The 23,547-nt window shown below is 37.9% G+C and overlaps 3 protein-coding genes across 11 annotated transcripts; 1 reads left to right on the forward strand and 2 right to left on the reverse strand.

Moving 5' to 3' along the window:
• The first annotated feature begins 951 nt into the window (after positions 1 to 951).
• Positions 952 to 4,413, forward strand: LOC113729937 (phosphatidylinositol 4-kinase gamma 3). 2 transcript variants are annotated; one of them, XM_027254285.2, is made up of 3 exons: positions 952 to 1,544; positions 1,670 to 3,215; positions 3,769 to 4,413. In XM_027254285.2, the coding sequence occupies exons 2-3, from the start codon at positions 1,827 to 1,829 to the stop codon at positions 4,162 to 4,164; spliced, it is 1,785 nt and encodes a 594-aa protein (XP_027110086.2). In that variant the 5' UTR covers positions 952 to 1,544; positions 1,670 to 1,826; the 3' UTR covers positions 4,165 to 4,413. The 2 variants fall into 2 exon arrangements, with proteins under 2 accessions (XP_027110086.2, XP_027110084.2); XM_027254283.2 differs by having other exon boundaries at positions 952 to 3,215.
• Positions 4,414 to 5,936: 1,523 nt separating this feature from the next.
• On the reverse strand, positions 5,937 to 9,967 carry LOC113724886 (probable pectinesterase/pectinesterase inhibitor 34). The gene is made up of 3 exons (XM_027247760.2): positions 8,804 to 9,967; positions 8,236 to 8,372; positions 5,937 to 6,866 (listed from the first exon to the last, which is right to left on the reverse strand). The coding sequence occupies exons 1-3, from the start codon at positions 9,826 to 9,828 to the stop codon at positions 6,169 to 6,171; spliced, it is 1,860 nt and encodes a 619-aa protein (XP_027103561.1). The 5' UTR covers positions 9,829 to 9,967; the 3' UTR covers positions 5,937 to 6,168.
• A 7,709-nt stretch (positions 9,968 to 17,676) lies between these two features.
• On the reverse strand, positions 17,677 to 20,179 carry LOC113724887 (GDSL esterase/lipase At4g10955). 8 transcript variants are annotated; one of them, XM_027247761.2, is made up of 3 exons: positions 19,924 to 20,179; positions 19,286 to 19,402; positions 17,677 to 18,920 (listed from the first exon to the last, which is right to left on the reverse strand). In XM_027247761.2, the coding sequence occupies exons 2-3, from the start codon at positions 19,345 to 19,347 to the stop codon at positions 17,951 to 17,953; spliced, it is 1,032 nt and encodes a 343-aa protein (XP_027103562.1). In that variant the 5' UTR covers positions 19,348 to 19,402; positions 19,924 to 20,179; the 3' UTR covers positions 17,677 to 17,950. The 8 variants fall into 8 exon arrangements, with proteins under 8 accessions (XP_027103562.1, XP_071929405.1, XP_071929404.1 ...); XM_072073304.1 differs by having other exon boundaries at positions 19,038 to 19,399; positions 19,924 to 20,163; XM_072073303.1 differs by having other exon boundaries at positions 19,038 to 19,402; positions 19,924 to 20,163.
• Positions 20,180 to 23,547: the final 3,368 nt, after the last annotated feature.

Below are 23,547 nucleotides of genomic sequence, written 5' to 3' on the forward strand. Positions count from 1 at the left end.
TAAAATCGAAGAGAGAAGCGTTAAAAGGGGGATAATATCAGAAACCTCCCTTGAGATTTTTCTTATTATCATTTGGCATCATTAAGGTTTTAAATATATCACTTACTTCCCTTATTTTTGTTATTTGTGAATTTTTTTTTTAACAATCTAAAATATCCTTCTACTTGTTAAATAAAAATACACATAAATCACTTTGTTTATTTCAAGAAAACTATCATTTAAAAAAATAATATCTAATAGTACTACCAAATCATAATGCTATAGTCCATAAGAATATGGATTTAAAAAATAAAAAGGTATTTGCAAAGAAATACACTTGATTAATTTAACTGTATATGTTCAAAATCGATTTCTTATAAACTTTATATTTTTTCCAACTTCTTCTTAATCATTGCCAAAACCTTTTAAATTATACTGATCATTATAAAAGTCAACCTAAAATAAACAAAGAAATGACACTCCACTCTATCACAATTACAAAAAAGTTAAAAATAAACAAAATTTAATTTATTATAAATTACAAATAAAAAATCACATAATCATCCCAAAAATGAGGAAGACAAAAAATTGGAGGAAAGAGAAAAAGAAGAAAGTGACATTTTTTTCTTTTTTATTTAATTTTGATCTCCATTTATTTGATATGTGAATTATATATTAATTGAGGATTAGTATAGTCTTTTGCAATTATTAGGAGAGGTAAGTGATTATTTTTAAAACTTCAAGCGCGGAAAGTGATATTAGGATAAAGCTCAAGGGAGGTCTCTGATATTATCCCTTAAAGAAAACAAAAAAATAAAAAGAGGAAGAACTTTTTTAAAATTATTTTTTAACCTCTTTTCAAATCTATGTAAAGTTCTAGAACATGGTAGTAAGGTCTCCCGATTCTTGCGGTGAAAGTGCTTACGTGTCATCATTTCCGTGGGGCCTCCAGCAACACTACGGCTACATCTACGCAGCTGTGCTGGTAAATCCAAATTAGCCCCCAATGCAAATGGTAGTAAAAATTTTCACTCATCACACTCCCTGTCTGTGCCCCCGGTAAAAAAATCTCCTCCTGCAAAGTGAGTGCAGTGCAAGAAACGGGGGGAAAAAAATCCTCTTGAACCAAAAAAAAAAAAAAAAAAAAAACGCAGGAGGTGATCATGGATATTGGAGAAGAAAATATTTTGGGTTTTGGATAGATCCTTCGATAATTTCCCTTCAATTTTACTTACAATTTGTTCTGCAATTTGCCACGCTCTGCTTTGAACTTTCCTTTTGCCTCTTCCCGATAAGAAGTTCAAATTTTTTCCTAGCCTATTAGACATTGTTGAAGTCAAGATGTACCACGTTTAACTTCGGTTGGTTTTTCTTGTTTAGACCATAATTGGTACTCGGGAATCCTGAGAAGGCAAAAACTTTCTGCCTTCTTAGTGGAAAAAGCTTTTGCTTTTGGCGATGGTGTATCTTGCAGGTTGAGAATGTGTTGAAGGGCGGTGCAATTGAGTTTCAGGTCATAGCACCACAATATTACAAATCCTTGTGCTTTGTTTACTACTATCGATGTAAGGGTTCTGCCTCATTTCCTTGTACTCAGTCCCTTCAGGCTAAATTTTGGTTCTTGATTTGTGACAGAATATTCTTGGGTTCTTGGTTCTGACGTGATAAATTGTTGTTTGTGGATTGATAGGTTTCTGGAATTTTAACGTGTTGTATGGTTTTGTCAAGTGGTTGACTAATTAGGCAGTTGAAGAACCAAACTTCGTGATTGTTGTGGTGGGCTCTTAAAAAATTGAGAACTTTACCGCTTGATATACAGGGGAGGATTATCTATTGGAGCAGCTGCAATGTCGATTGCCAGTGTGGCTCTTGCTCCTGTTTATGAAGATTATTGGAACTTTCCTGGTCGTGTCTTGGGTAGAAATGGGGCGTTTTCAAATGAATCCATCGTAATTTTCCTTGCAATTGGAGGGTCTGTGATTCCTATGCAGGTAATGGGGTCTGATTCTATTGCTTCTGTAAAGCTCAGGATACAGAACCGTAAGGGATTTTTTGTGAAGAATCAAAAACTTGTCTTTGATGGGAAAGAATTATCGCGGAATAATTCCCGTGTTCAGGACTATGGGGTCACTGATGGGAATGTGTTGCATTTGGTCCTTAGGCTATCAGATCTCCAGGCGATTACTGTTAGAACTGTTTGTGGGAAAGAGTTTGAGTTCCATGTTGGAAGAAAGAGAAATGTGGGCTATGTGAAACAGCAGATTGCTAGAAGCGGGAATGAATTTCTCGATCTCAAGGATCGGGAGTTAGTATGTGATGGTGAGGAACTAGAAGATCAGAGGCTCATTGATGATATTTGTAAGAGCAATGAAGCAGTAATACACTTGCTTGTCCGTAAGTCAGCAAAAGTTAGAGCTAAGCCTGTTGAAAAAGATTTTGAAGTCTCGATTGTTGCATCAGAAGTTGATAAGAGTAGGAGGGTTGACTCAGTAGATGAGAGAAGTTCTGAGGAGGAATCATTAGTTGAGAAACTTCCAGTTGCTGCCATAAAGCCTTTGGAGAAAGAATTCTTTTTGGAACCACTAGTAGTCAATCCAAATATTACGCTATCATCTGTGATTAAGCAACTTGTTGATGCCACTTACCATGGACTGGAGAAGGGTAATCCACCGATTATGTCGTCTGAGGGGTCAGGGGGTGTTTATTTCATGCAAGATTCATCTGGTCAGCAGTATATTTCTGTATTTAAGCCAGTTGATGAGGAACCCATGGCTGTAAACAACCCTAGAGGGGTTCCCTTGTCCGTCAATGGTGAAGGGTTGAAAAAAGGGACACGAGTTGGTGAAGGGGCTGTAAGGGAAGTTGCAGCATACATCTTGGATCATCCGAAGGGTGGACAATGCTCGTATCTTAAGAATGAGAAAGGCTTTGCTGGCGTTCCCCCAACTGTGATTGTCAAGTGTCAACATGAAGCATTCAATTATTCTGAGGGCTTTCACCCATCCTATAAGAATACCAAGGTTGGATCACTCCAATTGTTCATGGAGAACTGCGGCAGTTGTGAGGACATGGGGCCCCGTAATTTTCCTGTGGATGAAGTACACAAGATTTGTGTTCTGGATATTAGGTTAGCAAATGCAGACAGGCATGCTGGCAACATCTTGGTTTGCAAAGATTCGGGAGAAGGTCGGATTAACCTCGTTCCAATTGATCATGGCTACTGCTTGCCTGAAAATGTAAGCACATCGAACTTTCTACATGACGACTTGATATAACTTATTGTAACCATTTGAAATTTTAAGGACGCTAAAGGCAGGGGTTACATTGGGTGCTTTGGGAGTTAATTCACCTAGAAAGTGTCATGTGTTCTGTACTATCATAAGCATTTGAGGTTAATGATGGTGTCCCGATGCCCGTGTTAATTGGAAATTAAATCCGAGGCTACATCCTGTTCCAACTTCCAAAACATATAAGTGTCAGATTTTGATGTTACACTCTGGTAACAAGTAGTTTCCTGAGAAAGGTGCCTAGTTTTTTTTGTGCAGAGATACTTAAAGTCGGTAGCTTTAGGACAAAAGTTCATTTGAAAGAAGTCTAGTATATTTTGCATCGTACTTTTATGGGTACGGCAACGACCAATAGTGAGATTTCCATTCGTGAGGGTTTTAGATTACCTTGATCATTGTCATTGTTTTGAGGTTTATTTCTTTCCCATCCTGTGTTTCTTCTTTCTGATTTGTATTGTTCTTCCATTGGTTTGCGTTTTTTCTTGTTGTTTCCTTGCTGCAGTTCAAAGACTGCACCTTTGATTGGCTCAATTGGCCTCAAGCACGCCAACCGTTTTCGCCAGAGATAATTGGCTACATAAACTCGCTTGACGCTGAGAAAGACATTGAGCTTTTGAGGCTGCATGGATGGGAACTTCCATTTGATTGCGCGCGCATCCTTCGCATCTCCACCATGCTGCTGAAAAAAGGCGCAGAGAGAGGGCTTAATGCATTTCTAATTGGAAGCATCATGTGCAGGGAAACACTGAAGAAGAAATCGGCTCTTGAGCAAATTGTCCGAGAAGCACAAGGAGCTGTGCTTCCTGGAATGAGCGAAGCAGCATTCCTCGAGTCGGTGTCATTGATCATGGATCGTTACCTTGATGGCATGTCTGCAAGTAAATATGTAGGTAGGTAGAATGTACGTAGATAGAACATTGTGACTGGTCGAATGGAGGACGGACGGCCAAGGATGCTGCTTAATCTCTCTGTTCATCCATGGTAGTCCTACATCGCGACCCTATAACTTTGTTGCGCTTAACTCCGCTCTGTTTATCCCATATCCCCACCCCTGATGTCCTGGAACTTGTTGCCATATCCTGCGCTCCTCTTTTGAGCATTATGACTGTTGAAACTGAGAATTGAAAGCATCACTTTCCTTGTAAAAGTCTCGTCAAATTTTTGTTCTTTCAAGTGCCGTTGTTTTCTCTGATTGAGAGGAGTCCACCAATTTAGCTGGTATTTGTTGGTCACGAAGGAATCTAATTACCATGAAGAATAATCCCCCCATTTGAATTTTCAAAATTTTTTGGGTTTTTTTTTAATGGGTGTTTTATAAGTATTTGTCAACACATCTACATTTTAGTCAACTTATCATGTATATAAGTACACTAATAATTAATCCTCTTATATTTATATGATTTTTTTAATTAATTTTATATTTTTAAAAGTCTAACGCTTGAAATACATTCTAGCAGTGTTTATAGGACTCTGATTAGATAGTTTTTTTTTTTTTACACCAATTCTTTCTTCTGCGGATCTAAGTCACTCTTAACAAAAATGAAAAAAAATATATATATATATATATATATATTTCCTCCGTTACGACAAAGCCAAATGAGCCCCTGCATGAATGATCCAGCGGTAGCGCCTCTCACCGGTGATCCTTAGGTCTCAAGTTCGAGTTTTCGCTCCGCTGGATTCCTCCGCGCACTTATCACGTTCGGGTCTAGTTGGGACGTCGGATCCGGATCGCAGAAAATTAATAGGACTCCGTAAGGATTGACCCGAACGCCCCTGTGTTCGGGTCTAGTTGGGACGTCGGATCCGGATCGCAGAAAATTAATAGGACTCCGTAAGGATTGACCCGAACGCCCCTGTGTAAACGAGACTTCGCATAAACTTGGAGGGGAAAAAGCCTTTGTGAGAACGGATTTTCTGGTAAATGCCCTTTCATTTTGCAGCCCAAAATCACCGTTAGCTTTATGCATTAATTCGAGTGGAAATGGCTGTTTCAAATCGGACCAGACAGACACAGACATGCGCGCTTTTACCCATAAACCAAAATTGATTTGTGGTTATATCACTCATTTTTCAACTGAAGTTGACGTAATTGTCGGATCGGATGAGCCTTGTCACAAAAAAAAGGTCGAGTCCGAGAGAGAGAGAACATTTTGGGCGCGGCGCACTTTTAATTTCAACCAGGACTCGCCCACCTATAATTGGTTTTAAGCATTTACTTTTTGGGATCCCTTGCCACCGACACAGGCATCAGCATCAGCACTACTGTTTCTAAGTCAGCATCACCCAACCCCCCGCCCCCCCCCCCCCGGGGGATCTCTTCTGCCTCTTGGAAGAGAGAATCCAAGGCAGCCATTTTTTTTTTTAGTGAAAATTATATTTTTTTTCATGAACATATTTTTTTATTATTTTTTTTATATACATCAAATTATTACAGTAATTTTTTTATCAAAAAAAATTCTAAAAAATACAATCTAAACACAATTTTAATATATAATAATATAATATAATACAGCGGTATCAGTAGCTGTCATGAAAATTACACAGCTGAATGAATGAATCCCCTTTTTGCTCTTGCAATCTTTTTGCATTTATTTTTTCACACTTAGTGGGGTTTTGAGAATTACATTCAGTACCAGTATATAATAAGTAACATTACAGGGCAAATGATAAATAAATTTTGAACAGTTATTTTAATTAATTTAACCTAAAACCTATCCATCTTGAGCCATACAGAACTCGATTTACTTTATTAGTCATAATATGCATAACGGGAAAAAAAAAAAAAAAAAGTAGAGTGGGTAGGGAACCGACCACATAAAATATATAGGAAGACGCCACGATCCTTCCAATGAACGGACGAGGGTTTGGAGTAAAAACGTACAGTAACTGGCATCCTCTTTTAAGTTGATAGGCCGGCCATAAAAGCAACACCGGTTGAGGGTAGCCACGACGATCCAAAGATGAACTGTGCAACTGTGAACTTGCTGGCCTCCGCCGGCGTCGTGATCACTCGATAGCCCGGCCACTTTACTCGCTGTCCAAGGGCTGCTCCCGGTCCGTAGTTCATGTACTCGCCATAGTACAGAGTGTCGAGAGCGAACGTTGCGTTCCATTCCAGAAATCCCCTCGGGTGAATATGGTCGCCCATGTAGGATAGCATGAAGACCGTTCGCGAGTACAGTTTCCACGGGCGGCCTAGGTACGTCTGGAAGCTGCCTTTTGATGCCTCAAGATCAGGCGTCGCCAGGATTCTGCATGCATGAACAGAAATCCCGGTGTTTTGATTAGGGTCTTTTCTGTTTTGGGCAGTGACGGTGTTTTTCTGGAGGTTCATCGGCTTGCGAGCGTTTAGAGTGCAGTTCTGGAACACAACCGCAGCATTACCGAATATGAAGTCCACCGTCCCATAGACGTCGCATTCTCGGAAAAATTGACGCTGTGAGTGGACGTAGAGGGTGTCTTGGTAGCCGACGATGCTGCAGCGGTAGACCACAGCATGATCGGCGCCCACTCGAAGAGCTACAGCCTGATGCTTACTTGGACCAGCCCAGTTCTCAAAGGTCATGTCTCTTGCAATAAAGCCAGCGCCAGTAGCCGCTGTGCGCAGCAGCAGACAAAGACAGATAGATAGAGAGTAAATAAAAAAATTGCATTGCACATTTGCACTAGAAGTTAAGTTGGAACTTCCTCCTTGGAAGCAGGACAAGGAAGAGAGCTGTACGGGGGGTGGAAAATAATTGGAATCTTTTACCAAAACTGAAGTACGTGGGTAGGACAAGAAGAGAGTACGCATAAGAACTACTTTGCTTGAATATCTATCGACTCTATAGTCTATACTACACAATTCAATGATCCAAAAACGCGTAAGTTGACGATTGATGTCCACAACCAGCATGCGTGTTACTAGTATGACAGTATGGGATATGCCCCACAACTCCCATAATAATATAATATTATGTTGAGGCCACCAACATCACTATCCTCATAGTATTCTACTAGTACCAGACAAGTGTGCAGTAATTCCAAGTAGACGACGTTGAAGATGGGAAAGGCAGCTTTTTCAAAATTTAACATATCGTACTGTCCAGCCAGCATGGGAAAGTTCCAAGTTTTCAAGCGTCCACAAAAAAAAAAAAAAAAATAGAAGAACATTTACTTTTAGCTGAAAATGTTGAGACGCTACTAACATTTAATTTAATTGTTGTATCCTCTTATTCAATCTGTTTGGATTGTAAGTTATTTGGGATTATTTGGGATATTTTTACTGTAACATTTTTTGTGATATGATGTATGTGAGATAAAAAGATATTAGAAACATAAAAAGATGTATTGAAAATTGTAAAAATGATGTAAGCAAATAAAATTGAGGAGAGAAAATATGAAGCAATCCAAACAAACCTAATAATGTTATACCATCTAAGCATATGGATGGGTAGTAGTGACCAAACAAGGGTCAAGGTGTTGACTACAAATCTTTCGTCATACAATGCATGAGCTAAGCTATAAACAAGTGTAAACGGTATCGGCCCGATTCTATGGGCAAAAGCCACACAAACAAAAAAGTTAAAAAAGCGACCTTAAATTGAAAAAAAAAAAAAAAAGAAAAAAGAAAGAGAGAGAGGACACGTGCATCGTTTCCTTCTTCTTCCACAACACTCATTTGGCACATCGGTGGTATCTGATGCCCCCTTTTTTGTTTTCCGCCACACACAAAAGTTTGATTCTAAGCTACTGCTACTAAGTACTAACTAAATAAGCGCTTCAAATTTCTGCCCTCAATGTGTGTGTGTGTATGTATATATATATATATATATATATATATATATATATATATATATATGTGTGTGTGTGTATATATAAAGTAAAGCAAGCCAAAGACGCCTTTTACTACGTACTAATTACCACAGCTTAAGAGAAAAAATAATAATAATTGAAAGAACACAAAAGGCCGTTGGTTTTTACATACCGAAAGACGCGGTGTGGAATGTGGTGACTTTGTCGAAAATGCTCTTTCCGCCTGAAATCACCGTCTTGCCTTTTCCATCCCCGATGAACATCAAATTCGTCTTCTTCCTTCCAACTTTCAAATTATCCTCCTCGTACCTGAAAGATGACAAATGTTGAACAATTAATTAATATGACTGTCGGTGGTGGTGTCATATTAATTAATCTCACAAACGTATACAATTAATTAATATTAAATATTAAATCTTGTCGGTGGTGGTGTCACAATTTCCCGCCACTCTTTGCAGCAAATGATGATTCATTGAACACAAAAATTTTTTTTTTTTTTTTTTTAAAAAAAAGAGAGTAATAGAGCACTATTCAGCGTGTGACGGTGCCAGCAACAAATAGCCAATTGATGGCAACCATAGTAGTCATTAATCACCAAAGAGAAAAAAAAGGCAGCAACTATAAAGTGGGTGAAAAGGTCACACTACTTGCTGAAAAAAGAAAAAAAAGAAAGAAAAGGGCATTTGTGAGAGTAGATCTCATCCCACGTGAAGGTGAAACTTGAAAGTGAACGAACTTACTTTCCTGCCTTGACGTAGATAATGATCCGGCGAGTGCTGTGCTCTGGCGCCTTCTTGATCGCCTCCCCCACTGTTTTCACCGTTCCGTTCCCGTCTTTCGACACTATTATATCCGCTTGAATCGACGTCGCCGGCACCTGCAACAACCTTCGGTCCTTCCTCGGTAACCATTTCGGAAACTCCTCCTCCTGCTGTTTATGGTTACCACCATAACCTTCCTCATCATCGCCCATCAACCTCCGACGCCTGTTCCCTATCGGAATCCCTGAGAAATCATCACCGTCTCCCCCCGCCGCCGAGTATATCGCCAGGCAGTTGCTCACCAGTTCCGTCAGGTCCTTCAGCTTCTCCGACACCTGATCCTTCACGCTCCCGCCTCCGACTTCCCCAAAGCCCTCCGTGCACGTGTCCTGGTTGGTCAGAGCGGCGCTCAGCCACGTCAGCACGTCCTGTGTGGACCCCACGTAGGAGGATGAGGATGAGGATGAGGAGCCTGAGCCGTCCCCTTCTCCTTCGGTCGAGGCGGGTGACATGGTGGTGAGGGAGCGGGCGAGCAGGTCGACGGAGTCCGCCAAGAGCTCCAGGCAGTCGTCGTAGGCGGAGCGGGAGCCCACGTCCATGGCCACGTAGCCGATGTCGGAGACGTCGTAGAGCGCCTTCCCCAAGCGCTGGAGCGTCATGTTGACGGTAATGTGGACGAGGTCCTTGTCGGAGGCGGTGAGCGCGCCGGGGAAGTCGAGGAGGGAGTCGACGCAGAGAGCCGGGTAGCGGGTTTTGCTGCAGGTGCGAGAGATGGCTCTGGAAGGCTTGCGGTGGAGGGCGGCATCGCTGGAGGCTTTGTTTCGGAGGGCGACAACCACCGCCGCCGAAATGGCTGAGGCCACGATGAGAATGGCGGCCAGTATGATGAGGGGCTTGAGTTTGCTTTTCCGGGGAGTGGAAGTGGTGGGTTGGTCCGAGGGGTCGGGAAGCATTTGGCGGCTGGAGGAGCCTCCGGGCTCCGAAACGAGCCTGCCGTAGCCCATGCCTGCTTTTTGCTCGTACTACAATTTTGGCTGCTGATTATATAAACACCAATTATTAAGTCACTCACTCAAAGATGCAGAACTCTTGGATAGCAAAATGCAAATTATGCGATGGGTTGGAGGCGAAATGAATGGAATGTATTCAAGTGGAAGGAAAAAAAGCCGCTATTAAGACTCGGGACTTGAGAGAGGCGTGGGGGGAGATAACTGAGAGTAAGAGGGTGGCAGGCTTTATATATTTTCCCGCATCCCAGCTTGGGCGGTTGGATATAGTAGTATTTTGTCAAGTACTAGCATACTACTATTAATTATCGTAATCCCTATACATACTTATGCTGAGAGTCAGTGCGGGTTCTTCTGTGTGGGTGTGCGCGCGCGAGAGAGAGAGAGAGAGAGAGAGAGAGTTTGGTGTGAGGTCGATGTCGAGGGGGGCATTAGCTGGCTTCTACTTCCTCCGCCACACTGCTGCCTTGCCCGCTCGCTTATTAGTTATTACAGTGGAGAGTGGGATGTGGATTGAGAAGGAAAGGAGAGGTCTGAGGGGGACGTGTTGTTATTGGCTTGCTTGTTCTGTGCTTTTTTCTGCTTTCTTCAAAACTTTTTCATATTATTATTGACTCTGCTGTTGTTTTCGTTTCCTTTGTTAGCAGGGAGTATGCATCATATTATTATTATTATTTTACTGTCGTCCGAATGAAAAAAAATACAGAAAGAAAGAGCAGTATGTAATGTCGGAAGGAAGAAAGAATGAATTGTTAACTAACGTATTGGTTTATTCCTCTACCCTAACCCTTGACTCTCTTGGCCCCTCAACTTTAGGCCTGAGGTTTCATTCCTTTTTCTCACCGTCCCACCGAGAGAATAGAATATTTTCTTTGCTACTGTAAAGTAAAGCTATTTTAAAATACGATACTCCTCTTCCCGTAGTTTAAACTGGCCTTGTCCTTGCTGCCAATCCAAACACACCCAGTGGGTAGATCGAAATGTAGCTCGCGTAGCGTTGTCACAAGGGTCGAAAAGGGCCAAAAAAAAAAATGGGAGAAAGTGATGAATTATGGTGTCTACCCTTTTTAGTGCCAAACTAAGGTCTTGTTTGGGGGAGAAAGTGATGAATTATGGTGTCTACCTTTTTGAGTGCCAATCTAAGGTCTTGTTTGACAAGTAAGTTTTTGGCTATATTTGTCCGCTACTCCCTCCGTTCCACCTTGATAGTCCTGTTTCTTTTTTCACACAGTTTAAGAAAAAGTAGTTAACTTTGTTGGAAAAGTAAATTTAGATTATTATTTTCCTAAAATATCCTCGCATTAAATATGGTACAACTTTATGGGAACTTGAATTGATGGTAAAAAAAGAATCAACTCTCATTAAATGGGGTAAGTTTATAGTAACAACTACTTACATTGAATAGGGGCATTTTAAGAAAATTAAAATACAACTACATTTTTCAATTGGAAAGTGGACTATAATTTGGGACAAATAAAAAAGGAATACAGGACTATCAAAGTGGGACGGAAGAGAGTACAAGTTTTTTTTAACAAATTTAGCTACAATAACCTCAAAAAAAATTTCAAAGTTTTTAAACTATACATTTTAAAATATCAAAAAATTTACACATTTTAAAAAATTTTTAGATAAACATCCAAAAAACTCAATTGCCAAATAGGGCCTAAATTAGGGTGCATGTGCGGCTTAAATGTTGGAATCTGCAGGCAATCCAGTTCCATAAACTAAAGCAAATTGTTGGAATTTTGGACTAAACAAGAGAGTGTGTTGCATTAACGGAGGCGGGAAAGAGAAAATCAATTTTGGCTAGAATTTGTACATAGATATCCATCGTTCTCAGACAAAGAGCAGATGAATTTCAAAATCTCGGGCCCAGTTTCACAATAGTCAAATTCTAGGAAATCGCATGCACTTCATCAAGTCATGCACTTGATTTTTCATCAGTTGGGGATGATAGAGAAAGGAAGAAACGGAATTAAGGAAGCAATCAATATACAAGCAAATCTCGGACTCCTTTATTCCTTTATAGCATGAAATTTGATTGATTACCCACTGTAGTATATGGTTTACGAATGGGATTTGATTACTCTAATGCCAATTAGATGTAACACTTTAAGTACTTCACTTTGATACCAGGCATAATTTCAGAAACCTTTCCTGAGAAATATGATGATTGCGGTCACCTCCTTAAAGTTTAAGAAATTACACTTACCCCTTGGTACGCATTGTCGAAGCATTATAATGGCATTTGCAAACTCTACAAAATGCTGAACGAACAATAATGAGTTTAAATAAACAATAATAGATTATTTACTAGACATTTTCTACTTATAGCACCAATTGATACCGTAATATAATACTTTTTAGGAGAGGCTTCACAATTTTTCATGCCTCGAGAGAGGTGGCTTCAACCCGGAAGTCAGCATATGCCTGGGTTGTGGGTTCAGTTTATATCCAGTGTGTGTGTGTGTTTCTTAACTAAGGTATGAGAGAGGTGGCTTCAACGGTAAGGAACTTCATAGGAAGCAGCGTCTAAAATTATCCCCTCAATAGTACACACTGACTTCTCCGTTTCAATTGTATTTTTCATGGAAAATTTATTATAGCGATTTGATGTATGCGAGGAAAAAAAGGTAATAGAAAAATGTGATCACGGAAAACGACGCAATTTTTTGGCAGAAAATGACGATCCAAACAGGGCACATTGATGTAATATATGTGAGGTAAAAAATAATTAAAAATATAAAAGGATGAGATGAAAAATATATTTATAGTACAAGCAAAATATTATTGAAAAAAAAAAAGAGATATCAAAACACTCTCTTCACTCGTTGACTGACTGACGGTATTTAGTACTCACATGCAATTTCCATTGTATGCAAATTGGCAGATTGGATGGTTGGTTCGTTATTATTCATGTTACAGGCAGTGGATAACGGATGGATTCGGATTCCAAACAAGATTGCTTTATTTTATCTACATATCTTTCCATTTCAACAATAAATTGCCTTTAACGATACTTCTGGTTGAGTTCTTATTTTAAAGGCGACCTTACTTTATCATGCACCTCCAAACCCTTCAAATTTGCAATTTTCTCATCTTAGACCACCAAAAAGCAAATGAAAAAAGCGTAAGGACGAAGTAAGCCTCTAATGATCAAACAAATAGTAGTGACTGCTGAATCGTGCTAGCGATGATTGTGCGTCATTTCTGCCATCCCACATCAATTTCTCCAGAAAGTAAAAGAGGGGGTTTTTTTTTTTTTTTTTTTCCATTTGTGTGTGTGTAAGTTTTGGGTTGGGGGGGGGGGTGGTTTTGGGGGTGATCCACCCTTATGCAGTTGTGACTTGTGAATATTACCATTTGTCCTTATATTACTCCCTCCTTTTTTTTTATAACTGACGTTTAAGAAATTTGCTCTAGTGTACTTTTATCTGTCGTTTTATTATCCCCATACAATATTAATTATTTTTTCACAAATTTACCCTTTTATTTTTCTTTTCCAATACAGGGTTCTTAATTACTATTCTAGTTTGGTGGGAGTTGTTTGCATTGCTTTTGGCCTAGTAAAACAGCACCATTTAGTATTCTAGTGAGAGAAAACATGGGTGAATTGAACAATTAATGAGGGTACAAAAGGAAAGTAGTGTACAGATTTAAACAATGAAAAATTTTTCTTAATTGATGTGCAAAACCTTAAACGTCAGTTATAAAAAAAGGGAGGGAGTATATCCTATCAAATGCTTTCAGAGTACTAATTCCTATCCAAACACACCCTTATATACCCAAATGCTGTCAAATGATCCAAACACCTATCAAGTTATCCGCCTTAGCATGGATGGGTGATATAAATCAAATTGTATTGAATAATTTTCAATAATTTGACTTTTATCCGAGTGAAAAAAAAAGGTTGCCGGCCTTAATGCAAGTAGTCAAGTCAAGAATATCACATCCAAGGCGAAGTTTGGATAAATTGTAATCTACAAAACTTACTGTAAAGTTATAAACTGAGCTGGCGAATGCAGATTGAGAGAGAATTGCTGACCCCGGCCGCGGCGCAAACACAATTGTGATGTCATTTAACAGCACATCCGACTGTCCCCACTGCCACAAACCGGTCTACGCATGCATCATTTATTAAGGTCCAAGGATGCTGCATTATTATTACTCCATTCATTAGGTAATTAATATCCAACGCAAAGCTTCTTTTCTTTTCTTTTCTATAATGTAAATAGAAAGAATCGAAATTCCAACCTCTCACGCTCGTTCCCAAACTACCTGATTCATCCCTACCACAAACCTAAAGCTTGATTAATGTCTTGTGAGACGGCTTTCAGATTCCCAATATTATTATATTTTGTAGCTGCATTCATGACTAAATATAATACTAGTATACTACTACAAAGAAACCGTTCCAGCATTTACAATATATCGTCTCCGTTTGAATTAGTTTTTTTTTTAATTTTTTTAAAAAATTTTACTGTAACAATATATATGAAAAATTTTTATAATTTGACATACACGATATATTATATGGATGATATATTTTTTAAATTATTATGTATTACTGTAACATTGTATTTGAAAAACGATTAATCTAAACGGAGCAATATACGTAGAGTATTGGCAATTACCTCTTCTGTATCCTAAGTTCTTCCTCGGCCCTCGTTAGAACCCCTCAGTTTCATTATTGTACTGAAAATGAAAAGGCAAAAAAGACTAAACATGAACTAGAAACAAAATGCTTCTTCTTCTTTTTTTTTCCCCCTTCCTTCTGTGGTTGTGGTAATTAGAAGTGAGGTGGACTATCGACTCTCAACAAACAAGTATGTGCACATCTCCACAGCCATGGTTATGGGGACACCAAAGAAACATAGCCCCAACCCAAACACATGGGTTGACTTGACCACAGCCTTTTGATTTTATATTCACAATCTATCGTACACATGAATCTCCATTTGATTTGGCATTGAAGCGGTAGACAGATGAGCAGATGTAAAACCTATGGGGTCAGCTTAAGGAGGAAAATTTGGGTTCAATTAAAGTCAGCTGTGTTTGGATTGCATTTTCCGTCATTTTTTATGAAAAAATTACTGTAGCGATTTGATATATGTAAGGGAAAAATGTGATAGAAAAATGTGATCACGAAAAACGACAATATTTTCCGACGAAAACAAGCAATCCAAACAAAGCGCCAACTAGCATGAATAAACTGGTCCTAATTTCACCTTCACTTTCCTTCTCATTCGTATTTGCCACATTTATACTATTGATTGATGACGATACAAGCCCCTGAACTCACTTCCATTTTGGGAACATCATCTGCTCTTATATTAAGTTGGATTAAGAAGAATCATGTGAATTCAATTCACCACAAATCATGTATAATTGACAGCATGAAAAGGAAACCTAAAAGGGGGGGAAAAGGTGCTCTTTAGGGGTCCCTAATGAGTCATGATCACGAGTGAAGGAAGGAAGGAAGGAAGAAATCAACATCTAACGTAATAATAATTATGATTCCGGTGATTAGCAATTAATCGCTTTTGACAAGCCAATGGACTTTGCTAAACAAGCCAGGCGTCGTTTTTTGATCAGTGATCCAGAGTTCTGTTGGATGGCGACTTGCCTTTCGTTTCTGTAAAGGGTGGGTAGCACGAAGAAAATGGAGCCTTTTCAGTTTCCACGATACAAACCATTTATTTACTCCTTCCGTCCCACTTTGTTAGTCTTGTTTTCCTTTTTCGTCCGTCCCAAATTATAGTACACTTTCCCATTAAAAAATGTAGTAATCTTTCAAATTGTCTAAAATACCCTTATTAAATATCTTGTTATTAATACATTGTTATTAAATACTAACCCACTACATTGAATACATTGAGTTTTTCCAATACATTAAATACATTGACTGCATTGATTAGCATAAGGGTATTTTAGGAAATTATTAATCTAAATTTATGTTTCCAACCAAATTAATTACACTTTCTTAATCTGTGTGAAAAAAAAACCAAGACTAAGAAAACGGGACGGAGGGAGTATTTTTTATTACTTGTTGATAGTTGTTACCGAACGCCTGAACAGTAAATAATATGAGTAAATCTTATATACACTGATAGTGTATACACTGTCACGGTTAGATCCATGACACATATGCAATTTGGATTATATATCGTGTATCCAATGATAAAAGTGTATACACTGTCTCTGTATAGAAGATTAATCCAAACAATATAACACAACACAACTACCGTCATCGTTCTAAAGTGCAAATCAAGTTATAGAGGAGTTTGTTGATCTCCCGATCCCAATCTCGTTTATAGTAGTAAAAATTTCCGCGAAATTAACGCGGTGAAAATAAAGAAGAGAAACGCAACACAACCATCGTTATAAGTCGAATTGATTGCCCACATGCACAACGTCAAGAAGCTGCCGATAATCATCAGATAATAATAAAGCGAATACCGTCAAACAGGACCCCCTCAGGGCTTTGCCAGATGCCAGATGATGAATTTTGTTCAAAGAGACCAGCTTTGAAAAGTGAATGCCGTCCACAGGACCCTTAGCCAGATGATGAATTTTGTTTAAAGAGACAATAATCTTAATGGGCCATGAAGATGCATGGCCAAATTGTAATCGTGACAGCATACGAATCAATTGATCGGACATACCATCCACCACCACCACCACCACCACATGGGAGGACGATTACGGTCACACACACACACACACACTACTCAGTAGAGTAGTGTGTGTAAAGTGTAAACACCCTCAATAATAATAATGATGCAGCCAGCCAGGAAGAAATTTTGTTGGCACGAACGAAACTGGTGGAAAACATGAGAGGTTTGCGCCGGCAGTTGCAGGTGGGTGTTGTGTTAATACTTAATGCAGCGGGTGGCTAAAATTTGGGATGGCTCCGCAGGTCGCGTTCGCGTCCCTACCATTATAATTAATCACTAAAAAATGTGCCAATCTGCCAGACTGCAACGCATATCATAGCACATATGGTTGTTGATTCATCAATTTCAATTGAATTCGCCATCATCAAGGTGGGTGGTCCATGCAAAAATGTGTCTACTTCTATAATATGTATGTATATATATTCTATCCAGATTGAGCAGAGCCGGCAAAAGCAGCGCTGAATTAACTCATTCATGCCTCCTTGCTAGCACCTGATGCGGACGAGTCAACTTTATGAAACTTCCGCATCTCTTTGGAGTACTTTCTAGTCCGGTTTGCTAAACAAAAGTACAACAGATGTATGATTTCGGGAGTCCATTCGGTACAAAAGTTTGCCAATGCCATCACCACTGACACAAATTTTGGTATTTATAACATAGTGAGTGCACGCACCTTGAGGTTGGTTCGAATGGACTCGGGGCAATCTAGTTAGGTCATGAGGTTCCGTGTTTGAATCACCTCTCTACCGCTTCCGCTTGTATCTCTCTATCGTTTTCGCTTGTATATCCTTAGGGGCAGAAGCAGGGAGACTAGTCTGGCAAAACTGGAATATTTCTTGTATTGAAAATAAATAAATAAAAAAAAAAACAGAGTGAGTGCACCCGGAACTCGAACCCTTCCATGCTTTTTTGTTATCTTAGGAAAAAAAAAGAAGGAAAGAAAAGGAATGATTCGGCCTGACTTCTTTGGGCTGGCGTAAAGAAATTCTTACGGCCTAAGTGCAACAAGTTGAATTGGTATTTAGATCCATCAAAAAAATTAGGCCTGAATGATTTGGACTCACATTAGAAATTGACTCTTAACGATAAACGATTTCCACTGATATATGATTTGAATGATAAAACCATAAATCAAATAAAATAACCACTCTATCACTCGACAAGCAAATACTCCAATTAAATAGATCTTCCATTGTGCCCATGCTCATGCTTGATAGTTCAAGAATGGCTGGTGTCGTTTGAATCAAGGGCAAATCTTACAATTAATTTAAGGTACGAGTTTGGCCAGCTTAACAATGAATGAACAAATGAATTTTGGAGAAACAAATCCCAAGATGGATGTGACAAAGCACGCGCTAGTCTTTTTTTACCAACACAGACTAGCAATTGACTCAGGTTCCCCAAAAGGAGTTGTCGGCCGTTTCCTTCAAAATCAACAAATTTCATCTGTACTGATGCAGCTTGTACTCGAGATGAAGATCTGGTCTCCACCATTGGTGAATTCCATGAGCTTGCTTAAAATCCTGACAAGGGCCGAGATTAGTCGTTACATATGCAGAAGGAAGGAGATGACACGCTTCGCTCTTGTTCCCCCTAGCCGTGGATATGATACTCGCAATGGAGTTCTGTGCTGCAATCCTTCCAATTTTGCCACCGGCAATTGTCATCATCTTCTCCCTGTGTGTAAAATACCCAAGATATTCGGAGCAAATAGGATCAGATGCATTGACAAACAAGTACGGTATCCAAGCAGACAAAACACGAAATTCATCGTCCTGATGTGGCTTTTGGCTGTTAAGCTTCACTGCAGCTGCAAGCCCAGCAGTGATGACACTCACTGCAATGCGGGCGCCATGCTTCAACTTCTCATTCTTTATCTTTTCGAGTGGAAGAGAAGCGAAAGGTGGATTGAACAGGTATGTTTCAAGATGATAACCCAACTTAACCATATTCCTTCCAACAAGTAACGCTATTGCTGAGCCCAAAGAGTGACCAGCTAACCAGATACTGGCACCTCCAGCTTTAGAAACAATATTCTGAACGGCTTGCAACCCAAGGTGGAAACGGGAGCTGTGCTGAAGTTTGTTTTTCATGAACTGGAGATCCAACTTGAGATCCTGTGACCTGCTGCCTGGTTTAGTGATTGTGCCTCTGAAAGCAACGACGTATCTGGGAGGAGTTTGAGCCAAATAGTTGCAAGAGGAATGAGATAGTCTCAGTTCGTAAATGGAGCCAAAGAACGACAGATCATCAGGATCCACAAGCACATGGACTAGCTGGAAATTAAAGAATTCCCACCAAGGAGAAGCAAGAGCATTTGCGCTTTGCCGGTTCTCCTGCCGATCACGTTCAAGAATGTAGACACCCTGAACCAAGCTAGCCGCAATGGACCTCCTATGATGGGCATTTGTCCTGCAAGACATCAAATTGTATTCTCAGGGACAATTGACTGCACAAAGAGCAGATAACGTAAGACTCTGAACTCATCCACCCTAGACAGAAAATCATTTCGTGAGTTGTACAACTCACAAAATTTTCTTGCTTCTGATCATGAGATATATAGAAGGCTATTAGTTGGCAGAAAAGCAGATCCTTGAATACCGACAACAACGCATCCTAATGGTTGATATTTGAAAGGTTAATCATCTTCCAAATGATTGCTGGTTCTTAAAGATCCTATTAGAACTATATCCAGTCCAGCCATAGAAAAGTTGCGCGCATCATTTGAGTTTGAACTCATGGTTAAACGAACAAATTATTAACAAGGATGGCCATACCAATCGATCACAGTTAACTTCAGTGGTCCTGAAAGACTAAAAATCTCCCTGTCAGAGGCCATTAGTTGAAACTGCCCCTTCCTTCTTTTCCTCCTGATGTTCTGGGATATGACTCTGCTAAAATGTGAAAAGGGGGAAGAAGAAAAGAGAAAGAAAGTGAATATACCAGCTGCATAATTCAGAAAGGTTCGTATTACAGTCTTCTTGTCATGCTTCACAGGCTTTAGACAAATTAAGTATCACGGGAAATTGAAAGATGTTTTAACTACCTCACCCAAAAATCTATTGAATGAATTTCATTCGTCCACAAAATCCAACTTAAAAAACAGTAGTCTTATCCCCGCTAATATTATTAGGTCAGCTATAATAATCGCATCTGTTGGCCCTCTAGCACTTCATATGTCCCTTTTCCGTTTTCAAAGCTCCTCATATCGTGAGTTCATAACAATCATCTTTCCGCAGTTAAATTAAGAAATCAATAAACATCGTAGCAGAAATACAAAAGTAAATAGTAACAAGCACGTACCAGGTAACATTAGAATCGATGGCGTAGCATTCGATAAAGTGATAAACGAAACAAAACTCTCTAATTAGTTTTAAAAACTTGAGAAAAAATATGTGAAGATCAATCCAATTACCACAGGTCAACTCAAAGTCTCTGCTTACAGTTGGTTGATTGACGCTGGCAAAGTCGTTTCCGAGGAGGTGCATATAATACCTACAAACAACCAATGTAGGTAGGTTTTGTGTGGGAAAGAGAGATACTGATAAGCGATAGGTGCTTCAAGACATTTTCATGGAAGCCGGAAGGGAATTAGACACGGGGAAGAGCAGGAAGGAGAAGAAAGGTAGACAATAACCAATGTTGGCGTTATATTTTAAGAGGACGATCAAAAGTCAATGCGTCTAACCAGCAACTCTCGAATTCGAATAGTTGGCACCAAAATAGTTTTAATTTTTTAGATGCGCGTAGGTTGAGAGGTCAAATTTTCTTATCTATATTTTAAAATTTAAGGTCCCGTTTGGATTATATTTTTCGTCGTTTTTTATGGAAAAATTACTGTAGCGATTTAATGTATGTGAGAAAAAAATGTAATAGGAAAATGTGATCACGAAAAATAACATAATTTTTCGGCGAAAAACCGCAATCCAAACAAGGCCTAAGCTTTTCAGCAGATGCGTAGACATCGTTTGGATTACGCACCTGTTAGATCGATAGTGATTTAATTTCCTCCGAATTATTCATAGAGCTCTTCGGGTCCTCCTTCTCCTTAATATAAAGTAATGTATGTTTATCTTGTTTGACAAAAAAAACACAAAATCAAAGTTCAATGTAGCGCATCCATTTGGTCCGATAACAGTACATTTCTCCCAAATTGTTTATGGGCATTTCCTGCCCCCTTCCTTTTGCATAGGATAGTGTAAGTCTATCAATAAAAAATCAAATAAAATCAAAAGTCAATATGCGTCTGCAGTTTGGGAAACTTGCAGAGGCGGAAAGCGACTAGAGCGACCTTTCTGAGATCCATCCATCAGCCAAGTTGTACATTCTTTTATATTTCTACTCCTCCTCCGTCCATGATGGATCTATCCTATATGTAGATATTGGATCCTATAATCGAAGTTTGGATTCTAGGCTGCAATTAATGGTAAGAATGAATTTAATTTAAAATTGGATGAATTAAATTGATCATAGGACATGGTTTTAAAAAAAAATCAAAATTTATTGAAATTGGAAAGTGTTATTGTCATTGTGTGTACAGTTATTGTATTAGCGTATACATTGTAGTACCATAAAATTGGGACGGACAATTGGAAAAAATAAACTTGTTTTAAAAATATACACAATTATCTACACATATTGAGATGTGAGGATTCGAAGTTAGTACCTGGAAGCTAAATGGCGGCCCTCAAAACCTCTACAATTTATTTGCTGATTTTAAGAATAAAGATGTGATTATTAATAAGAATATACGCTTATTTTTTTTGATAATAAAACATATTTCATTAGCGGATGACTGGAAATCGTCCAAAACAATTGATATACACATTGCTGTTCTAATGGCCGATAACACATGCACTAAAATTGTAGATCTGTAATTTAACAAATACATAAGACCTGGAAAATTACGAACAGATCTAAAAAATATCATAAATTTTAAAATCATTCCATCGTATAATAAATCGCTGCAGCACACTCTGTGCATGTTGCAATCATCAGATCTACTAATCAACGGTTGCAAGCTCTAATAAAGATGATGAGATCTGCCGAAATAGACTCAAATATGAAATAAATTCAGATATGTCCATAGATATTTGTGTATGTCTGTTCCCTCAGATTTACTGTCAAGCCGGTTCAATTTTAAAACTGATGTTGAGATCTGTCATGATATGTAATGCAACCAATAATGGTGTCATGCTACAAACATTACAAGATTACGGTGACTTAATTATTAAAGACCAAGTTTGGGACCCGTCAACGTATGGTGCGTCGGTGACACTAATGAATTACAGTACCTATTATTCCTCGATAGCCACAATAAAAAGTTTGGTAGGAAAGAATGGGTCGAATATTATAAGGGTTAAAGTGTAACTAATGAGTTTGAAGATTCGAATCCTTGCATTTGTGTTAAAAAAAGAAACTAAAAAGTTCAGTGAATTGTTTCGATAGACATGATTTTAGCACTCCAAAATAAGTTTCACAGAATTTGGTATTTATTTTGTGAACTGGATTAAATGGCTAATATATCCACGTAATAATTTAAAGTTACAATACTGCCTTCTATATTGAAAACTTTAGATTGGTTTTTTATTTTATAATACCTTTAAATATATTATAAATTGATGCATGCATTATTAAGACCTATGAAGGAACATTCTTTTGGACTTTCCAAAAAGTAACGTATTCCAAAATATATATATATATATATTTCCTATCTTACAAAGTATTTTTTTAAAATTATAAATGTAAATAATCAAAAACTTCTCTTTCATAAATTTTATTTGTTAATTAGTGTACACTGAACATTCATTTTGTCTATTTCTTTTAATTTTTTGAACAATAGGAATCCAAAGAGGTTAATTAAAGTTAAATTATTCGTAAACGTGACTATGCATTTAAGTTGTAAAAAAGGAATCTAAACTATGGGTAATTGTATCAGTTTGAACAATATAAGAGAAAGAGATAAGTTTTTAAAATAAATTGTTAGCCGGTAGCAAGTTTCTTTTTGTTTATCAAACAATTTGGAAAAGTAAACTACATGGTCAAGAAGCGGTGTTGGGTACTATTTACAATCAGTTTTTATAAGTTTTCGATTAGTTTTTGGTCGGAATTTACCACGTACCTGGCACGCGATCATATTTTAAGGGCAAAATTGTCAATTCATATTTTATATAATTCAATTCATAATCTCTCACATTTCATAAAATAAATTTTTTCGTCCCTTACATTTCACAAAATGAATTTTTTCATTATTCACATTTTTCAAAATGAATTTTTTCATCTTTTATTGATCACGTGTGTGATAATTTTTTTAAATCAATGTATATATTTATTTGATTTCACCTGAACAGTACAAATAACATGTGAAATCAAATAGAGATATATTATATACTATTCGTACTGCTCAAGTGAAATCAAATACATATGTTCATGGATTTAAAAAAATTGTTAACTTTTCACTTATATTCATTTTCTTTTACTCGAAATTTAAAAATAAAGAAGACTTTGAATCATAAATATTATCGAGTGTTTATATCAAATTAAATTTGGACAGAAAAAATAAACAAAAGAAAAGTATGACAAAAAAAAATGTTTGACACTTTCAATTTTTAAAACAATTACAAGACAATTAATTCAACTGTTAGTTTTAAAAGTATCAAGTAGAAATTTTAGATTTAAACTAAAATTTGTTAACACAATTATAGAATTCGAGTTAGGATCCATTAATTAGATGACCTTAATATACAACTCAATAAATAAATTATTATCAAAAGAGAAAGGTCACAAATATTAAATAGGTTCAAATGGTGAAATCATATAAATATATACATGGGTTTCAAACAAAATCATTAGTTTAAACCTCTATATATGTTTATAGAATAGTATGTGTATAACTACGATTAGCATGTTTAGATGAAATCAAACAGAGATAAATTACATAATATTTGTTCTGTTCAGCTAAAATCAAATAAACACATACGTGGGTTTATAGAAAAAAAGTTATTCATACACATGATTAATGAGGGATGAAAAAATTCAC

The sequence above is a fragment of the Coffea arabica genome, chromosome 2c, assembly GCF_036785885.1.
Source record: "Coffea arabica cultivar ET-39 chromosome 2c, Coffea Arabica ET-39 HiFi, whole genome shotgun sequence".
Lineage (NCBI taxonomy): Eukaryota > Viridiplantae > Streptophyta > Magnoliopsida > Gentianales > Rubiaceae > Coffea > Coffea arabica.